The 20,698-nt window shown below is 36.7% G+C and overlaps 1 protein-coding gene across 1 annotated transcript in view; it reads right to left on the minus strand.

Moving 5' to 3' along the window:
- LOC129756623 (A disintegrin and metalloproteinase with thrombospondin motifs 9) overlaps nucleotides 1-20,698 on the minus strand; it is a 935,923-nt gene that overhangs the window by 8,994 nt on the left and 906,231 nt on the right. The window contains exons 16-21 of the mRNA XM_055753535.1: nucleotides 17,054-17,194; nucleotides 16,237-16,575; nucleotides 6,423-6,566; nucleotides 6,023-6,238; nucleotides 5,202-5,360; nucleotides 4,727-5,027 (exon numbers count right to left, since the gene is read on the minus strand). Of these exons, the coding sequence (XP_055609510.1) occupies nucleotides 4,727-5,027; nucleotides 5,202-5,360; nucleotides 6,023-6,238; nucleotides 6,423-6,566; nucleotides 16,237-16,575; nucleotides 17,054-17,194 (1,300 nt within the window). The remainder of the gene's footprint in view (nucleotides 1-4,726; nucleotides 5,028-5,201; nucleotides 5,361-6,022; nucleotides 6,239-6,422; nucleotides 6,567-16,236; nucleotides 16,576-17,053; nucleotides 17,195-20,698) is intronic.

Raw genomic sequence — 20,698 nt, forward strand, 5'->3', positions numbered from 1 at the left:
GAGAAATTCAAAAATGACTCCAAATCGACTCTGTCTACTGCTCAAGTCTCAGTGCTTTAATTTGCTCTTGCCCTTGATGATGCATTTTAGACATCTTAGACGAATCTTTGCATGGTAGGTAGCATTCGAGCTATTCGCTTCCTTAGCCAATCTCTGGAATCAATGTTCGGAAAATTGCTCAAGAAAAGCAATCAGGATACGTTTCAAGCTGGAATACTTATACCTCCGAGTGCTATGATACGCACGTGGTGATAGTTTCCGTTGAATATTTGTCGAACCTCAACACTAAACAGATGCATAAAAATATACCGTTGCTATTCGTCAATCAACGGTGATCGACATACTTGATGATACATTTTGAACGTCGCTCCCACAATCATTCACTTACGCTTAAGCTCTCCTCATTGTTTATAATGATAGACGATCATGAATGTCTCAGAAGGAAAATCTGAAGAAATCCCAGGACCACATGTTGAAAAAAGCCGTAGCACATGCAGCACATGATGGACAGTTCATTGCGGTTTCTTTGTAATGATTTTGTTCTTCAACGAAAGCAAGAAATTAAAAATCATATTGCAACCTTTACACTAGAGTGTCCATTTCCCGGCCGTTTTCCCATTCCCGGGAATCGGGAAATCTGATGGCCTGTTTCCCGGGAATTTCCGGGATCCCGGGAAATATTCAAAAAAGTGTAAAATATATGCGATTCAATTCAAAAATACATAGCTTATCGAACCTGTGGTGCAAACAAGCCCATGATTTGTTCAAATTATTCTCTTCATAATGTTTTTTAACTGACAAATTAAACACAGTCAAACGAACTATAAAATAACCTAAATAAGTCGAATGAAGAAATTATTCATGGAGTTAGGGGTTGATAACAAAATTTTTTTATATTTGTTTGATTATTCCAACCTTTTTTCGTTTTTTCTGAACACCTGAACATCTGAAAAAAAAAAGATGTATTCTTCATTTCTAAGATTTGAAATTCATCTGACTTTCAAAGCCAGAGGGAAACAAGTGCCTAAATAATACTTTCGAGAAAACACAATCTGCCTACCTGATGCGCGATTTTTCATATATTTTTCAAAGTGTTGTGGGTTTTTGTTCAATGAAAACGGTGTGGAAAACCATATGATCTATTTAAACTTATCTACCTATTTGAATATAAAAAATTGTACCAAAATGCTGCAAAATGAGTGATCCTCAATGAGTTTTGTATGAGTACATTTTCAAAAAGAACAATAAGAATGGTTCCGGAGGCTATCAGGATGTTCCAGAGAACTAATTTCATACATGTCGGGAATTCTCGGGAATAAAAGAATGATTCCCGGGAATCGGGAATTCCCGAATTTTTCAATTTCCCGGGAATTCCCGCCCGGGAAATCCCGGAACGGACACTCTACTTTACACATCGCTCAGAACTGATGCATACCAGTTGTGATCCTAGAAGGCTAAAAACCATCAAGGAAGGCTAAAAACCATCAAGGAAGGCAATCACCATCGAGACGTTCGTCTTTTTTACCACATCATGTTTTGCGGGAATGTTTCAAATACAGAAGCGTCGTTGTTACGCATGATTGTTTATATGATTTGGTTGGAGAAGGAAAAATTGACTGTTTCAATTTTGTGGCTCTGAATGCAGTGAAGCATGGCTTACCGAAAATGATTGATTTTCGGAACATTGTCAGGAGAGATGTTCACTTTCGTCTTGAACTATTTTATCACTTTTACAGTGCGTGCAGACGAGGTCCTCCACTACGTGGGAATATCCATCGAGAAAAGAACGTTTTAAAGCATGGATCACCATGAATCTGGACGCACTGTTTATTATACAATTGCGCTCCTAGTTGTTGGATCTGGAATGTTTTGACAGAACTTTGTTCGGAAATGTTTCCTCTATCAGTGCTGAAAATTTCATTACGATTCGTTCTGTTCCAAAAAAGTTACACGTGATGGAAGCCGCGAGACGAAAATAAATTTTGGACACTCACGTTTAAAACCGACGTGGTCGGATTAAAAAAATCGCGAAATCGTTAAAAATGCTCAAATCAACCGTGTGCAGCGTTCTGAAACGTTTCCGTGAGATGCATACTATCGATCGGCAGGTTCATACCAAGCGTTATAGTGGACCTAAGAATCAGAAACTGCATTTGAAGGTGTTGAGAACGATCAAGGCAAACACAGGGTAGTCGGACTACGACATCGCCAAGAAATTCAACGTCGACCGGTACACCGTCAGAAGGATTAGTCTCCGCGAAGGAATACGATCCTATCGGGCCAGTAAGCAACCAAACCGGACATTGATGCAGAATTTAGTAGCCAAAGGACGTGCCCGGAAGTTATACAACAAGATTCCAACGAAGTACGACGGATGCATCCTCATGGATGACGAAACGTACGCGAAGATGGATTTTGGGCAGCTTCCTGGCCAAAAATTTCATAAAGCCCCTGCAGTGGTGCACTGCACTGGTCGAAGTGATGTCCTCGGCAATTTCGAATTCGTTTTTGCTGATAAGTTTGCAAGAAAGTGTTTGATCTGGCAAGGTATTTGCAGCTGCGGACGAAAAACCCCGGTTTTTGTGAAAAACGAAACCATACGTACGTCTCGGTGGTCGAGTGGTTAGCGTGGTGAGACGGTAATCGCTGACCCACTGATGGCATGGGTTCGATTCCCATTTCGGTACTGGGTGTTAAATGTTAATCTTAAGTTGTCCACGTCATTTATTCAGTCTGTAAAGCCTAAATCGGCTAAGACGGTGTATGTCTTTTTTTTTATAAAATGTATAAGAAGGAATGCCTGAAAAACGTTTTTTTTCGTACATTAGATCTCACAAAGGACCAGTAAAGTTTTCGCCAGATTTGGCAAGCAGCCACTACAGCGAAGAGGTACTACAGTGGTATCGGGTCAACGGGTGGATTTTGTCGAAAAGAACATCAACCCACCTATCTGCCTTCAATTCCGCCCTATCGAAAAATTTTGAGCAATTGTCAAGCAGAAGATGAAGAAGAATGGTAGAACGACTCGGGATGAAACAAAGATGAAGAGATTGTGGAACAAAATGGCCGCTGATATCAGCGAATAGGGTGTCAAAACTATGATGAGTGATACTCGACGAAAAATTCGAAATTTCAACAAAACAACATCGGAATATTTTTTTTAATTATTTTTCCTTTAAAGTGCAATAAAAACCCTACATTTTGAGTACAAAATATTTTTATTTCGTTTACATAGCTCCGAGATAGACCATTTTCAATGCGACCAGATTTATCGTGATCCATGCTTTATCTCCTTTGCGTACTACATGTGTGGACCACATCACAACGCTACGAATCATACTGGAACAAATCAACGAATTCCAGGACTCTCTTCTACTGGTGTTCGTTGATTTCGAAAAAGCATTCGACCGACTTAACCATGAAAACATCTGGGCGGCTCTAAGGCGACGAGGGGTCCCAGAGAAACTAGTCCATCTCATCGAAGCACAGTATGAGGCATTTTCGTGCAAGGTCTTGCACGACGGTGTCTTGTCCGAACCAATCCCGGTAACTGCTGGAGTGAGACAAGGATGTATTCTATCACCGCTACTTTTTCTAATCGTAATGGATCAGATTCTGATTGGATCGATTGACTGTGCACCGAACCGAGGATTGTCGTGGAATCCTTCAACAATGGAGCAACTGAACGACCTTGACCTGGCTGACGATATTGTTTTGCTCGCCCAAACACAACCAGATATGCAGAGCAAACTCGACGACCTCACCGAAAGCTCCAAGGCAGCAGGTCTCAAAGTCAATGTCGGAAAGACCAAGTCGATGGAGATCAACACAGGAAATCCCTCCAGTTTCATGGTAGCTGGGCAACAAGTTGAGAAAGTGGAGTGCTTCCAGTATCTTGGTAGCCAGATTACGCCTGATGGTGGTACCAGAAAAGACATCGAAACACGGATCAGAAAGGCTCGATTTGCGTTTGCGAGTCTCCGAAACATCTGGCGGTCACGCCAGATCTCTCTACGAACAAAAATCCGAATCTTCAACTCAAACGTCAAATCCGTATTGCTGTACGGGTGCGAAACTTGGTGCACATATGCGGTAACGACGCGAAAACTGCAAGTATTTGTAAACCGCTGCCTGCGGAATATCATCCGCGCTTGGTGGCCTGGCAACTGGATCTCGAATGAGGAACTACATCGCCGGTGTCATCAAAAGGCGCTAGAAATCGAGATTCGGGAACGTAAGTGGAGATGGATTGGGCACACGCTGCGAAGAGATGAAAACGAGATTTGCAGAGAGGCGCTAGATTGGAATCCAGAAGGTCATCGAAGAAGAGGCAGACCCAGAAATTCGTGGCAGCGAAGCCTAGCCGCTGAAATCCGAACTGTCGACGAGAATCTTGACTGGGACCAGGTGAAGACGCTGGCTCCGGATCGTCAACAGTGGAGGTCTTTTACCACGGCCCTATGCACCGGAGGATCGGCGCGGGATCATTAAGTAAGTTAAGTAAGTACATCTTGTCGATATATCGTATACTGAACTGTACTGAGCCGTTTAAGTCAATTTACAGAGGAAAGTTTAAGCTTAGACACACACTAAGAGAAATTGTCAAAAACAAACCAAAAAAGACTGCTACAAATTTTCGCCTTTTTTGGACCTACCGTAACTTGGAATTTTCAATTCAATACATTCGTTACAAAGGTCATTGAAAGAATTTACAATCACTACTTACCCGCCTTCAGCGTCAGATACTCGGTCGGCGTATTGGAGGTCATGTTGTGACAGTAGATGGACACCGGCCGCCCTTTGACTGTGAGCATATACTCGCCATCGACCCGGGTCCGTCGCTGGATATCGTGACAGGTGTAGCTGCTGCTGTTGCTTAGCGATTTGCTGTGCCGTGGTCGGCAGTCCGGAGCCGGGTGGCACTTTTTCTTCTGCATCGGTCTCGGTTCCGGACACCGGTTCGATTCCGAATTGGTGAGCTCGTCGTGACACTTGACGCTGCGCCGCTGGTAACCATCGCACTTGCACTGTTTTTGGAGGAGAGTTTTGATTGTGTGGTTGAAGGAAAGGAGAAAAAGAAAAGTTTTTTAATGAAAGAAAAAAGTAGGCGGTTGTTTTGGTGAATTCAAATCCACATATACGTCTGGCATAGAGCGTCGAAGACGGAAGTGACGCACATGTGTTTATCAGTGGCAACCTACTTTATTCCATCGGCCGGTGTTCCAGCGGCAGAAGCTGTGCGTTTCGCAGGGTTTGACGTTGCTCGGTTTGTGTTTGGCGTCGCAGACATTTGCAGTGGTGCGACCGTTGTTGCAAGTGACATTGCGCGTTGCAAGGCCAACCCCGCAACCGACCGAACACTGCAGACAGGCAGGTTGGTTGATTGGTTGCGAGGACAGCCACGAGACGGATACGGCACCACAGATAGTAGGCGTGCGTGCGTGTGTGATAGGGAAAAAGTTAGCAGCAGCGGCAACAGTAGCAGAAGAACAGCGGCAGCAGCAGCAGCAGTAGGAGTGATAATATAGTCAAAGCAGCGGCAGCAGCAACAGCAGTGTTGACAAGGCGCGTGGAGTCGGTGATTTGGTGTTGAAGGTGATGGCGCGGTGGATGACCAGAAGATGATTCGATTGACGAAGAAGGGTGATGGAGTGAATGAGGGACAGTATGATACATATGCAAGACGATAACAATGTGGATGAGAAAGAATAGAACAGAATAATTATTATTTGCCTTCGATGAGAACCGGTTGTTGAGTAGTGCGTTTTTGTGGTATTTATATTTTTATTGAAAAAGGAACTACCTTATCAATGATATTGGGCAAAATTTTCTGATAAATTTGTATAAACTACAAAATTGGTGAAAGAATAGCACTTTCCATTGTTTTTCTGCAACCATCAATAACGCATTATCAACAATCCCGTTCCATGTAAAATTCGTGAGAAATTCAGCAAATCGACTGTGCGAAAAGTAAACAAATCGTAACAAAAAATAGGAATCACAAATAAAAAAAAAATCCCACCTTGGACCACGGTGAAACCTCCCACCGGAACTGGCAAGGTTTGCATTTGCGCACCAGCTTCTTGGCCGGTGGGATCTTGGCGTGGGCACAGTTCTTGGCGTCGACCTTTCGGCCCGTTTTGACCGGATGGGGATTGTCGGCCGATTTGGGGAACAGACGCATACAGACACGTTCGCCGGTTCGATAACCGTCGCCTCCACCACACGTCACATTGCACTACAGAGAGAGATGTGGGACGAGGAGTCGAGGACAAACACAAGAACGGAAGGTACAAAACGATGACGGAAGGACAGAAAGAGAAATAACAGATAAAAACAGTCAACATAAATGTTACCAAGAAAAAAAGGTGATCGATTCTATTTCCTTCTTCAGAAAATTCTATAGGAACGACTATAATTACAGGCTTCCAGTTGGTAACCCTCCATCGGAAGTGGCAACAGGACTCAACGGCCGGTGGTTTCTGGTTCAGGGGACATTCGTTACTTTCCTGGCCCCGGTGATCTTGACAGAGCACTTGACGATGGCGTTTGCAATCGTCATTGCACTAGAAAAAAAACGAAAGAAGAGATAGAGAGAGAGAGAGGTGACAGAAGGAAAGATTTCACTAATCTGGGGTTTTGTTTTGGGGGAGAAATCATACTGAAACTTATCTAACTATTTAAAACGAGCATAAAAATCTAGAAAATGTTCAAACTCATGCATGGAGGTGGAATAGTTTTTGAAGAGTGTGTAACTGGGGCATGCTAGAGAGGGGTGAAGGTCTAATTCCATGCAATCGGTGTTACCTTTAAGATCGCTAAATTATTCATATTTGTTTTTTTTTAAATTAAATTCTTGTAAGTATTGATTTGTTTTACTGTTGTGAATCGAAATGATTCGTTGTAATTGTAATTGTAATGCATGCAGGACTACATGCTGTAAGTTATTGATTTGGTTTACAGTTGTGGGTCCAAATGGTTCCTTCAGGTATAATTTTATAGTCGTTTGAACGTTTGAACGTTTGAAAAATACGTCTTTTAGTAATCAGGTGTTTTAAAATGAGATAATGAAAATTAACACATCCGTTTTTTAATCAAATCTGAGGTGATTTTAAATTTCATTACAAAACTTTTCATAAACGTCACAAAAGGCTAATTTTGACGAAATTTTAGTTTTTTTTATGGTTATTGACAGAGATTTTTCATGTTCATAGGCTCATATTTCAAAGGTAGAGGTAAGAATCTAATCAAAACCGATGTAATTTTCAATTTTTATTGTACTGAATCGAATGAAATAGTTACAAATTTTCAACAAATAAATTATAAAGAAAGTTTTTTTTCTCCATGTGGGCACACGAATAAAAACTCTACAGGTTGTTATCAAAATTCATATAGTTGGCTGTTCTATATCACAGATTTTTGGTTGAACCCATTATATTGCTTAATCAACATCGACTAATAAATTGGCGTAGTTGTGAAGTCACGCTATAATAATTGAACAGCTGGTAGATTTGGCTATTTTTTTTCATAGTCTACTTGATAGTTAGTTCTCTAATGTCACTGATGCTTGGCTAGACTACAGAGCACAGACGTATAATCTCGAACAAAAAATCTTCAAAAAAGAGTGTAAAATTTCAAATGCTGACATCCAAAAAAAAAAAAACATTGAAAACTGACTTGAAACAGTGCAATTTATTGCGCCGTTCAAAAGTTACAAATCAAATTTTCAAACAACCAGTTTTCGAAAAGGCGTAATCGTATATGGTTTCATCAATCATTAAATTAATGCCGCTCTAAAATAGACGGGTTCATTTTATTGCTAGATAAATGCAATAAGAGTTACTTTTGACTGGACAGAATTTCAACTTATTTTATACGGTTTTTATTTATTGACTTTTTTCGGTGAGTGTAACAACATTTTTTTTAATTATGTAACGTTTCGCGTCACTTTTCTTCTCCCACCATCACATGTCCCCCAGAGTACCCGAAACGTTACGTAAATTTAAAAATAAAGTGATAAACTTTTATTCATTCCATTATTTTGGCGCTACTGAGGCAGTCGAAATAACTAACAGTTTTACAATAAGGTTTTGCACTAAATACTTGAGCGGTTATCGTCAGAGGTCGAATCGACTATATCCAGTCAATTAGGAACATCGGAACTGATTCTAGACATCTCAAAGCAGGTTATTTTCAACTATCACTTGTGCATCCCATTGTCTAAAATTTAGCAATTCTAGATTGAAAAAATAGCGATTAACTTTTAAGATATTTTACCATTAAGCAACCGGACGAAAGTGTTCAAAACTGAACAAAATTTTGTTTTTTTTCAGTTTGGTTTTGACAGTTCTCTTTGGTGTGTTTGAAGACATCTGGTGGCCCAGCCAAAAAACAAAAATTGGTTCGAAACAATTGTTGAAAATTGTACACAAGTTTCGTGGGCTAGCTTGTACGTCTGTTCTCTGTGGCTAGACCTTGAATATTGTTCAGCCAACTTTAATATTCAAGACCAGAGCATACATAGTTGACATGGTTGCTGATTTTCCTTCACCATTAATAAGTTTGAGATCTTATTTGACTACTAGTTAAGCTTTAAGGGACTGGAAAAGTTTGACTATCGCATTTATTTTTAGTAACTTTGTCACTTTTTTTAAGCTAGTTACTCACTAGTTACTTTTTTTTTAAAATTTGATCACTAAAGCTACTATTTCGAATTACTTTCTTACGAACTGACTACATTTTACCTTCAAAATCCTAGTTGGGTTTCGTTTTGTTCGGTTCAGTTCAGTTGATTCGTATTTTTTAGAATCAATTATCCATGTACCTATATAAAGCTTGTTTTTATCAACGTTTGTTTCTCATTTAGAATCAGTTATTCTATAAGTTTTATTTCAGTTTTTTGATAAATCTATCCTTAAATGAAGTATAGCTATTTGAATATCCTTTTTCTCAAATTAGAATACATTTTTCCGGATTTGATATTTGGCTTATGACGTTCGAACATGGAGTTCAATTTTTTTTTCTGGGATTTTTATAAGAGTTCAATATATGAGAATATAAATTCATCATATTTGTCTCAAAATTTCATTTTTTTTTTCAAAAGTCTTACAAGCTTTTCTCCAAAAAGTAGTACAGGTCTAGAATTTTAGAATTTTTATATTACAATATTTTTAAAAAGCTTGAGAGAGATCAAAGTAGTCAGCGGTTGAGAGGTGACGTGTTTTGCAGGAGCTCTGAAAAATAAAATTTTATCGCTCGGAATTTCTGAAAAATTAAATTGTGAAGTTCCAAATTGTTTGATTGTGAAAATTACGAGATAAAATAGTGACGAAACATCTGTGCGTGTAGAAAACTTTATGAAGATTATGATGAATTTGTGTTGAAAAAGAATCATCATCATCATCAGCCTGTACGGAGGATGTTGGTCCGATGTGCATCAGACGAACGAGAAACAGCACCACAGCTAAGTACAATTTCTACATCCATGGCATTTTTTCTGTATTTATTAGGCATTTATAGGAATTCTCAATTGACTACCCATACTTTTTGTTGAACATGTTTACAATCATTTCGTCAACTCAGCCGCTGAGAGAAAAACGTGTTTGAATTCAAAAATAGCATGATTCAGTTTTGTTCAAAGAATGAAAGAAAAGTTTATATTTTGTTTCAAGTGATATCACAAATAATATTTTATTTTCTGAATTGATATCACTTACAGTAAATTTTTTTTTGTGCTTGATTTAATAATAGTAGATATTATATGGGCATATGTATATTTTTTACAATTTCAGTTGAAAAATTTTAACTGAAGGATTGAAATATGCTGGTCATTGAAAAAGTGCTCTTTTCAGTGTTCAATGTTTTATTTATTTGCAGACATCATATTTTCAACATTAATATATATTTTGAAGTTTGAACTTGGCATAGTCTAATATTTTATTTTGTATGTTCGTTTACGTCGAAAGTCTGAAACGTGTGCTTGTGTATAAATCATTCATGTAGGAGGTGCTGCGAAATCGTCCAGCCTACTTTGATTGGTTTCTAGAGATTAGCCAACACAAGGCGGTGGGGGCTGTGGGTGAACAGTTTTGATTGCCCCGGCGGGGTCGCGGATCTCCCATCTTGTTCGGATGACTTCAAACATGTCTTGAGTCTCCCAGGTGCTGGAGTCGGTTAGGGTTAATTTTGTTGTAATCAAAAGTGAGATAATTCCGTGGGTAGCCCAATTTTAAAATATTATTTCTAGATGTTTAAATACGTACCTTATATGTATATTTAATGTCACTTCATTATACAAAAATGTTTATTTAGAAAAAGTTATATAGAAGCCATATGTTTCGCAACAATCGTTTGCTGAATGAATAAAATTTCATGTTATTTTTATAATAATCCAGAAATTACTTTCAGAATTCAGTAATTTGATTATTTCTTTTTTACCAAATCAATTCAACTCCAACCGCAAATTTAGACAAGAAAGCATTCTAATCATTCATGATTCGTTTTGTATACAATATGAATTTTTAGAAATCAAGTAACATCACAAAATCAAGACGCGTTTTTTTTTTCGCTTGTCAAAATTTTTCGGAAATTCATAATTTGGAGTTTCGTTCGCTAGTGAAAGTTTTAAATTGTTTTGTTTTCATGAAATTGTTTTGAAAAGCTGTTATTTTGGTGTTTGATTTATGCTGAAGTGCTTTTTAGAGTGTGAAGTCATGCGAAAAATACCTTGGGAGAAGAGGGCTAGTCCTTTGCCCTCCAGACAACCACCGGTGTGCTCTACTAGCAAGAGAGCCAGAACGTTGATGCATGTGTTGCAGTAAAAGCCAACCTAAGTCGGGTTTTTCATATTTTGCCTTTGTATCACACTAATTGAGTGTAATCATTTATGCTGTTGTGAGTGTTTATTTTAAAATTTGTTTGATCCCAACCTCAATTTTGAGTAGCAGAACATTATGTTCGAAATTATGTTTATCGTTTCAAAACCGAGAAAGTACAGAATTATACGCCAAATTGTCTTAGGATTAAACGCAAGGTTTGAAAATATTTCATTGAATTTAAAGTATGCAATGCACTTATCAAATTTTATGAAAATTTTAAGTTCATCCACATTTTTCTAGAAGTACAAATGTTATAAAAGTCGAGATTCTTGTTCTGTCACATCATTCGGGATGGTATACATCTTTTAAGCAAAGTGATGGTAATGACAGGTAATGATTTATTTTCCATTCAATCTAAGTGTATCAGAGGTCTCAAAAGTTTTATTAGGAGATAGATAAATTGAGACTTCAGCATACGACCATTTGAAAAAGGCACAAAAGGTGTTCTTGCTGTGTACTGGTTGGAAAGGCCCAATATTTCATATAGAATTCTGGAATACTGGAATAGAGCATAGGCTTCGAGGTGTTTAAAAACATCAAACGATCAAAAGAATGCCCCAAAGTCAGTATTTTTTGTTTAGTTTCGTTTTTTTTATTGTTCGTAGTTTACCAAGAAACCTACTAGTCCGATGTTAAGGGCTCTCACTATCCCACAATTCATCACAAATATTAAAATACTTAAAGTCTACTATCAGAGTATATTTATCATGAATATCTATGAAATTTCACATTTTCGAAAAAGACAATTTTCTGGTTTCAGCTTAATATGAGTTATTCTATTATCAAAACCACCATCAATTTTGAGTAGGAACATAATTTTTTGATAGTTTAATATTTTCAGTTGAATCTCGACAGTATTAAAACAAGTAGAATTTCATCGGCTTAGTATTTTGAAAGCAAGAAATCTAAAAAACTATATATATGGAAGAATATTATTTAAATTTGTTTTTACCATTAATATCATAAGTGAGTATATTCCATCTTCCAGTTCCTCCGAATACATTCAAATGTTAAATTCTTTTATGAATTTTAGATCATTTAATTTCTACACATTTTGATTTGTTTTTTTTTCGTGCAATCGCGAAAACAAACTGAGGCAAAGAGTCGAATTGAACTGATGAGTTTGCGAAAACGATCTTATTCAGTTATCACAACCTCCATAACAATTTAAAAATTAAAAGGAAAAAAAAGGAGATTCACTTCATCCATTAACAAAACTTTAATATTTTAAATATCTCCTTATAAATATTCTTGGAGGCTTGATAGAAGTATGTTCAATCTAAAAGGTCGTTTTTTAAAACACATCAGTGTATCAGGAACTACAATTAGGAAAACAAGATAGCTTAAAGCAAACTTATACACATTTTTCACTTTACTTTGAATCCTTTTATCACTGCCTCAAAGATAGAAATAGGAGTTTCCTTAGGAAAAATCTAGGAGCATAGGAGGTGTAGGAAAACTCGATCGCACCATTGACCAAAATGGATCCTGATCTTTAACCTTTCCCCTTTTAACACAACCCTTTCCTGGGATATTTCAATATAGATTCGCAGACGTATAGACGGTTTCTATAGTTGGAGATATTGACTTTCTTTTGTTCCTAAATTTTTCTCAATTAATCTTTGAAATATAAAGGGACAAAAAGTTGTTAATTGATTCTTTGAAGTATCCTACTAACAATCCTCCCTTCATTCCTCATTGACTACTAGGACGTGGCCGGCGCCGTTATTGATCATTTTCAAAGGGAGAGCATGAGTTTTGTGCATTGTGAATGAACTGCTAGTCCCAAGCACCATTCTTTTGGCCTTTGAACAAAGCTGATGGCCTCGATCAATCACGGAGTAGCAACCATTGGCGAGGTAGAACTTGTTCTGCTTAGCCACGCCAGCGATCATGAAATTCGAAATGCATTGATGATTTGATACAATATAATATTATATTTTTATTAAAACCATGAGACCATGGTATTTTTGAAGACTAATTAAAGCATTTCGGGCTTAATGATTTAAGGTGGATATGAGTAGTCAAACAAGCTAAGCTAGCTAAGCTACAATATTTTTAAAAAGCTTGAATTTTTGTTGAATTTATTATCCTCGATTCAATTAAGCAAATCATTTTGAAGTTTTAAGCGCTCCGAAAATATATTTGAGTTTTCATAAATATTTTTCAATTCTAATTTTCTTGAAAACATGCATGCCATGTTAGTCTGAGTCGTTTTTAACTTCTTATGTTCTGACTTCGAATAACATTTGTTTTGGTTCAAAGTGCAGCAGAAACTTTTATTTAAAGAACTTTTATATTGACAAAAAAACTATTGAAAGTTCGGCTCTAGAGTATTAAAAATGCTCCTTTTACAGAACAAATTTATAAATTTTCTCAAAAAAAAAAAACCTCAGAGTAAAGATTTACTCATGAAAACGTATTTTTAACATTGAAAGCCTTTCTGAAGATCTGTGATCTGTATTTTTCTTGTTTTTTCTTACCTAATTATTGGCTTAGGTAAAGATTTTAGGTATTTAAGTCTTATTACTTAATTCTTCAATTTGTTTTTTTTCAAATTTGTAATCTGATTAAAATTTAAAAAAAAAAAATTTAGCCGTGATGAATTTGACATACGAGGGCAAAGAAGTAACAATTTAAAACAAAAGTTGGTTTTACATTTTCATTACTCTGAAGTGTATTGTAAATAAATGGTAAATAAACTCGATTTCAACACTTTAAGTAACTCAACAAAAGTTATTTGGAGAGATTCGGCACTAAAAGCTAGAGCTGTTTGAGTTTGGACTCTTATTTAACCTTGAAACTATAATTGTTAAAAAGTTACAAAAACATTGATTGTATTTGAGCCAAAACAAATGTATTAGACCTCAGAACCTAATAAATTCACCCTTCATTTCATGATTTTTTATTTTTCCTTAAAAATAATTTTCAACCGTTGGAAATGATGAGTACATCAAGAAAAAAAAATAAAATAAAATACGATTTTTCTGTTTTTTTTTTGGAATTTTTAAAGTCCCTATTCATGAGATTTTTGATTTTATATGGCCACTAGTCTTGCTCTAATTTCATTTGAAAGTAACTATTTTGCCCTACTTTTTTGCCGTATGGTCGCTTCTAGCCCTGCTATCGTCACATAATTCCAAATTTTTCAAGTAATTTTTAGTTATAGTAAAACATCATTAAATGAATGGTTTATTCTGATAGTTAATACTATAATTTAGTGAAGAGTCTTAATCAATTCCATTGTAAAAGCCAAACTTTGAGATTCAGAGGATCAAACCTTAAACTGAATTTTAACAAAAAATTTCAATATCATTATACAATTATACAATTTTCGGGATAATTCGCCATTAAGTTAAAACCTTTTTTTTCCTTATCTTTTTGATATTTTACACTTTTGCTAAAAAGTGCAAAAATTTTACTTTGTATTTTCAAAAGTTATACCGGAAACAAGAGTTGATAGAAAAATAATTTACATTCAGTGCCCCTAAGGGAGAAAAAATCAGTTTTCAAATTCTTTGCACCTCGGAAAATGTGATTTTTTTTCCTAGTGTAATAATTGTGAATGTTGATTTTGAGTTCTGGAGATGAATTTAAATCTCTATTGCATCGTAGATTTTGACAAAAGTTGCATTTTTTCTATTCGAGATTTTACATTTACAAGTATCTACATTTAGTAGAAACTACTTGTTCCGATTATTTGCAGGTAAAAACATGTAAAAGTACAAGATTATTTAACACTGTGTACGTGAAAATGAACGTAAAAAAACTTAATTTGGTCAATAACTCAACAACGCGACGAAACTTGGTTTTGTAAACTAGTGAAATCGATGGGGAATGGTTGATGATGATATTCCAGCCAGACTCGCTTCTGTAAATTTGATAGAACTGTTTTTATTCCGATTCCCCCGCCGTGATGAAATTTCCGCCGTGAAAACCGGAGGAAACAAGTCCGGCTTTAATTTCATTTCTCGACCATTCTCAATCGATTTCACAAGTTACACATGCTAGTTGTGTCGTGTTTTTAAGTTATTGATGAAATAAGTTTCTTTCACGTTTATTTTCACTTGAACTGTAAACCGGGCTTTAGAACGACCAATAATTTCAAATAAAAGCAAATATGAAAAAAAAATTCTAAGAACAAAACGAGAAAAGGGCTGAATGATGAAAAAAATAAAGAAATTACTGAAAATGGTCGGAAATTTACTAAAAATGTTCATGATTATGAAAACAGTTTTTTTTTGTAGTTAATAAGTAAAAAAAAAAGTTGAGAAACAAACCGCTCGATTTTGGCAACACAAAAAGTACGGCCGTGTTGCCAAAATCGAACGGGGTCTGTATATTGTTGAAAGATTTTTTTTGTTTTCCTCTATCTGAATAAAAAAACTGCATGGAGAAGGCAATATTTTTGAAAATTTAAAAGCACTTCACCAGGAAAAGTTTTTGTAGAAATTCTAGCATTTGCGTATTCGTGGGGGGGATGATACTGATCACCCCCCCCCCCCCATAGAACCGCGCATTCCAAGAGCGAACTCTAGGACCGCGCCTGAGTGGGAGTGTTTTTCTTGAGAGAAAAAATAACTTTCCGATTGCATCACCCATTGTATGACTTGGCCTTCACTACACATTTCAACAGATTTCAGCTTTGCATTTTTTTAAAAGAAAGTAATCCCTCGTCTGCCAAGTAATCTAATTTAACCTGAACGAAAGCCTTTCCGAGATCGATTGAAGTACAAGTTGAGTTTAAATGTTCAAATAATTTTTCCTTTTAATTTTCAGAGTTTTTGTTACAGTTTTCGAAAGGTAACACCGCAATTAGAGAATAACGCTGAAGTCCAAAAAACGAAAGAAAAATACTCAAAACATTGCTACAAACGCAGTCACTCTAAAAGGTTTCGTCAAAATATCACATCAAAAATCATTCTGAAACAATCAAAAGCGCAGCATCAACCTCGAGGAACTGAGATCAACCAAATAAATATTGAAAAATTTCGATTTGTTTTTTTTTTTGATGAATTTTTGAACGGATTTGAAATTTTTAATATTGTACGAAAGTGAATTTAGAGTATGGGGATATGTCTTTTAGTTGGTTGAATGATGCGTTTGGTTTCTTAGCTTTCGTCAAGTGTTGATCATCCATAAATGCGGTAAATGTGCAATGCGCATTGATGAATGATCTTTGAATCAAGCACAAGAAAAAGCTGCAATTTGAATGAACAAATTGGCAAGGCGTTTTTTTTTATTATTGAATAGCACTGCAAGTAGCAAACGTTAATGAGTTTTGTCTGTTTTTAATGGCGAAAAAGGAAGTTAAAGGAAGGATAAGGAAGTACTTAACAGAAATTTCGGTGGTACATACCTGGCCCCACTGACCAAAGTTCCAGAGGGGACAACGGAAGTTGCCACAGTTGGTTTGTTCCGAGGGTTTCTTCTCGTGCTGACAGTACAGATCGTCCACGATGACGGACTCGTCGTGTCGATAGCAACACTGCACCTTACGTCGTTTTTGACCTTCTGTGTTGCATTTGGCTTTGCAGTGGCTCCAGACGCCGGTGCACCACTTGTAAGGATTCTGATTGGCACTGCCGTTGCTGCTGTTGTGATACGAAATGGAATTGGTCGCCGATAGGTAGTCGCTGTTTGGGCTCGCCAACGGCTTCCTTTCTTCTCCCGAGTAAACGTAGGTCGACGGTTCGTGCTAGGATTGTTTTTTTTCCGAGGGGAAAAGATTGTTGAAAGGGTTAGAAAAATCTGATTCTAGGGTATAAATGATTCCGATTCAAACGTTCGATTTTGAATTTTGGGTGAATTTGGAAAACAGATTTTTAGAACATAAAATAAACAATAGTCCATATGGCAAACACATAAAGCAAACAGATTTTTTTTTGGTTTAATGGAAAACGAAGATCGAATCCGAAATCCCTTTCGGGGATACCAAATTAAGAACAAAAAAAGCTATCGGGAACGGCCGATTCGGTATGCTTTCGTAAAAAAAACGTGTGAAAAAAAGGTCGATCCAAAGTCCGTCCAAAATTTACGTAACGTGAGTCTGTCACCGATTCCAGTACTTTTGGATAGTCCTTGTGATCAACCTTTTTTTTTCGGAAAAATAAAAATAAAAGTAGAAAAACAAAAAGTTTTCAACAGAAAACGAATATTCCAGAACGTCCGCGTACCTTCTTCTCGCAGGGGGGCATGGTGCAGTTGACGATCACGGCGACCGGACGCTGGCCACATAAAGCTGCGTTAACGCTAACATTGTTTAGTACACAGTGGATAGCATACCGTTGCTGGCCTTCTCCACAGGTCACCGAGCACTGGAGACCCACATATTTATCCGCGAGCACACCGAAAGAAAGTGTTTGTGGGCATGTGTGGGTGTGTGTTGGTTTATTTGTTTTTTTTTTTTTGTATGTGGTAGTAGCGCGGAAGTACAAAGTAGCAAAAGAAGGACCAGCAGCAGGAGTTGGTAGATGGCGATGAGTAGACATGTGGTGGGCGCATGTGAGCAGGATACACGATTGTATATATTTTTTTTAAATTTTACACCAGGGAGTACACGAGAGCGAAAGAAAAATAGATACATACGTCCGTAAGAGAAAGATAGACAAAGATATTTAGGTATGTGGTGAGATTTGGGGACCTGTATGGGAAAATAGATTGACTGACATAGGACGGGAAAGCAGGCGGGAGCTTGTTGTTTAGCGGACCTTCGAAAGCTAAAAGGTATCTAAAACAATATAAAACATCCCTAGAAAAGTTGAAGAGATTATGCCCACTAACCGCAAAATTTACGTAGAATTAGGTCAACCTGTCTGATCTTGTATCTCAATTCTAGATTATGATTCCGGATCTCGATTCTGAGTCCCGATTTTGATTTTGAACCCAGTTTTAATTCATGAGTTCGGATTAGGGAGTTAAGGGTTCACTTAATGCTGTTGATTTTTTCGCATCCAACTATAAATAAAGTAGACTCAACTAAACACTGATGATTGACTTTACGCAATCATTTTTGAATGTAATAAAATCAACTGTAATGATTCAGTTGTTAACATGATAGATTCAACCACATTTGTATGATTGATTTTAGGCCAGTTGCAGTGTTCCGAAAATCACTCATTTTCAATGAATGTTCCTGATTGCACTTCGCTACTGAACGTACAGCGATTGGGTTTTGTTATTGATTGCTACTGGACTTATCCGATCATCGATCGTTCTATTCATCGCTAAAATACAGATCACCTCGCACGATGTTTGCTGTCAAAACAGTGCAGCACTATCATCAAATTGGAATCTCACCATTGAGCGATGCATACGGCGAATTTTGTTGGGCTAGGATCAGGAGTGAATGGTTCAGGCAGTGAGCGAGTGATACATGTAACCGATCATTAGCAAATGTTGTTTGATTTTAAACATTGCCAATTAATAAATTTATTTGATTTTACAGCTTTTTTTTACTACAGTAAGAATAAAATCAAACTGTAGTTGTGTTTGTGATGGAAAGATGGTGGCTTCCGCCGTCTTTTCAATTTCTAATCAGCCAGGCGGATACTGAGTGAGTGACATTCAGAATGGATCAGCTGGTATCTCACTCATCTCCGATATGCGATGTTTGCAAACCCGATGATTCTGAATGATGGGACTCGGTTGGCATTGCTGAGTAGAGCGCTAATCGAGATTGCATACCAGTCGGGCGAAGCAGTTGCGAGAGGCGCTATCCAGAATGTATCCAACAGGAAACGCATCCTGAGTGTTTATTTTGATTGATTTTCGGAACATTGTTTTAGGCATTCAACTATAAATATAATGAATTAAACTATACATTCCTGGATGACGTCTCAAATTTAACTGTAAATACGACAGATTTTTTTGTAGTGGTATAATTGATTCAACAGTAAATATGATAAATTCAACTGAAATTGTATGATTGATTTTAGTTATTCAACTACAAATATAATAGATTCAACTATACATTTCTGGTTGACCTCTAACATTTAACTATAATTATGATAGATTCAACTGTAGTGGTACAATTGATTCAACCGTAAATATAATAGACTCACCTACAAATGAATGATTGATTCTAGGTATTGAAGTATAAATATAGTAAATTCAACTATATTTTTATGATTAATTGTGTGATACTTGAATACTATAGTGTTCATGCCTGTTCATCAGCAAAAATAAAAACAAAAATCGTAAGTGTAAGACCAGTACGTGTTCCCTGCAGCGATCGTAGTGCTGTTTTTAGGGATCAGCCGGTATTTCCCACAAGAATCCCACAGGATTCCACAAGAAACTAGCATTGGTAAGCACAAGGTCAATCTTCGACGGGTGCAGAAGCACGGACTTCGGATTCGGAGGAGGTCTTCCGCGATCGATTAGTTAAGACGCACGATTTGCTGGGCAACCATGCATCAACATTCAAAAAGGACAACAGCTGAGGAACCAGGACGTGGATATCGGGATTTTAGGTCAGTTTACTAGCTTCGTGGCGGCTAAAACGAGCTAGATGCAAAATGCTGAAATAATAAGTTTAATTAAAATTAAACGTAGCCATACCATTATTCCGAAAAAAAAATCTAAAGATATGATAACTTCCAATATAATCAGAATTTAAATTTACAATATTTATAGTTGACCTCATTGAATCAATCAAAGAAGTATAATTGAAACTATCGTATTTATAATCAAATCAACCATATTATTATAGTTGTATCTATCATAGTTATAATTATTCAATCATATTATTATAGTTGAATCTATCATATTTATAATCAAATGAATCATATTATGATAGTTGAATCTACTATAATTATTGTTAAATGTATGACATCAATCGTACATTATAGTTGAATGCACAAAATCAATCATACAACTATAGTTGAATATATCTATATCTTCTATATATATAAAAAGTAATTTCCGTTTGTTCGTTTGTATGTTTGTCTTCAATAGGCTCAGCCGCCTTAAGAGCTAGAGAGCTGAAATTTGGCATGGGTGCTCATTAGGACCAGGAAAGATGAAAAATGTTTTTAGATTTTTGGATGACCCCTTTTGAAGGGGGTCGTCCATACAACAACGGTTTTATTTCCACGAACCAAAAGTCATGGCACCCTTTTTGCGAACCGATTTTCGTTTCCTTTGTTTCGTTGGCGGGATTTTTTTCACCATCAGCATGGGCCGAGTATTAGAAACAACGACCATCCAGAGCTCACATGTACCTACTGGATAGCAAAGCTTGCTGAGCATTGAAAATTTGGAAGTGAAAATTTAGGCGGGTGTTTTTGTACCTCCTACTGTTCAAAGCACGTGCTACCGGTACGATATATTTGGATACAATTATAAGCCTACATTTTGATTGAAAAAATACAACTAGCCTGTTAGGAATATATTGACTAGAATAGAAGTGGCTTTCAAAGTGCTCTTTACCGCCGCTGGGGGGTTTTGTGGGTCAACCATTTTTATATTTTTGGAATTCCTCATAGAGAAAGAAAATTTTTATTTAGATTCAATGCGGTCCATTCTACCGCATTGCGGTCGATTCTACCATCCATTAATGGGATGTTCGTGCCCGTGAAAAAAAAACAGAACTAAAAAAAACCTCTTTCATAATATAAAAATGGTGTTTTCGAGATGGTTTGTTTTCGATAACTTCAAAAAGCTATTAGTAGAACTCTCAACATTTAAGGTTATTTAATAATAAAACAGTGCGAAATTGAAAAGCTGAAAAATTCACACATGCAATTGAAAACATGCAAAGTGAGTTTTCAACATGCTTCAACAAAGTTCGGAGGTTTTTTAAGAAATTTCTAAGTAAA

The sequence above is a fragment of the Uranotaenia lowii genome, chromosome 3, assembly GCF_029784155.1.
Source record: "Uranotaenia lowii strain MFRU-FL chromosome 3, ASM2978415v1, whole genome shotgun sequence".
In the NCBI taxonomy this organism is placed as follows: domain Eukaryota; kingdom Metazoa; phylum Arthropoda; class Insecta; order Diptera; family Culicidae; genus Uranotaenia; species Uranotaenia lowii.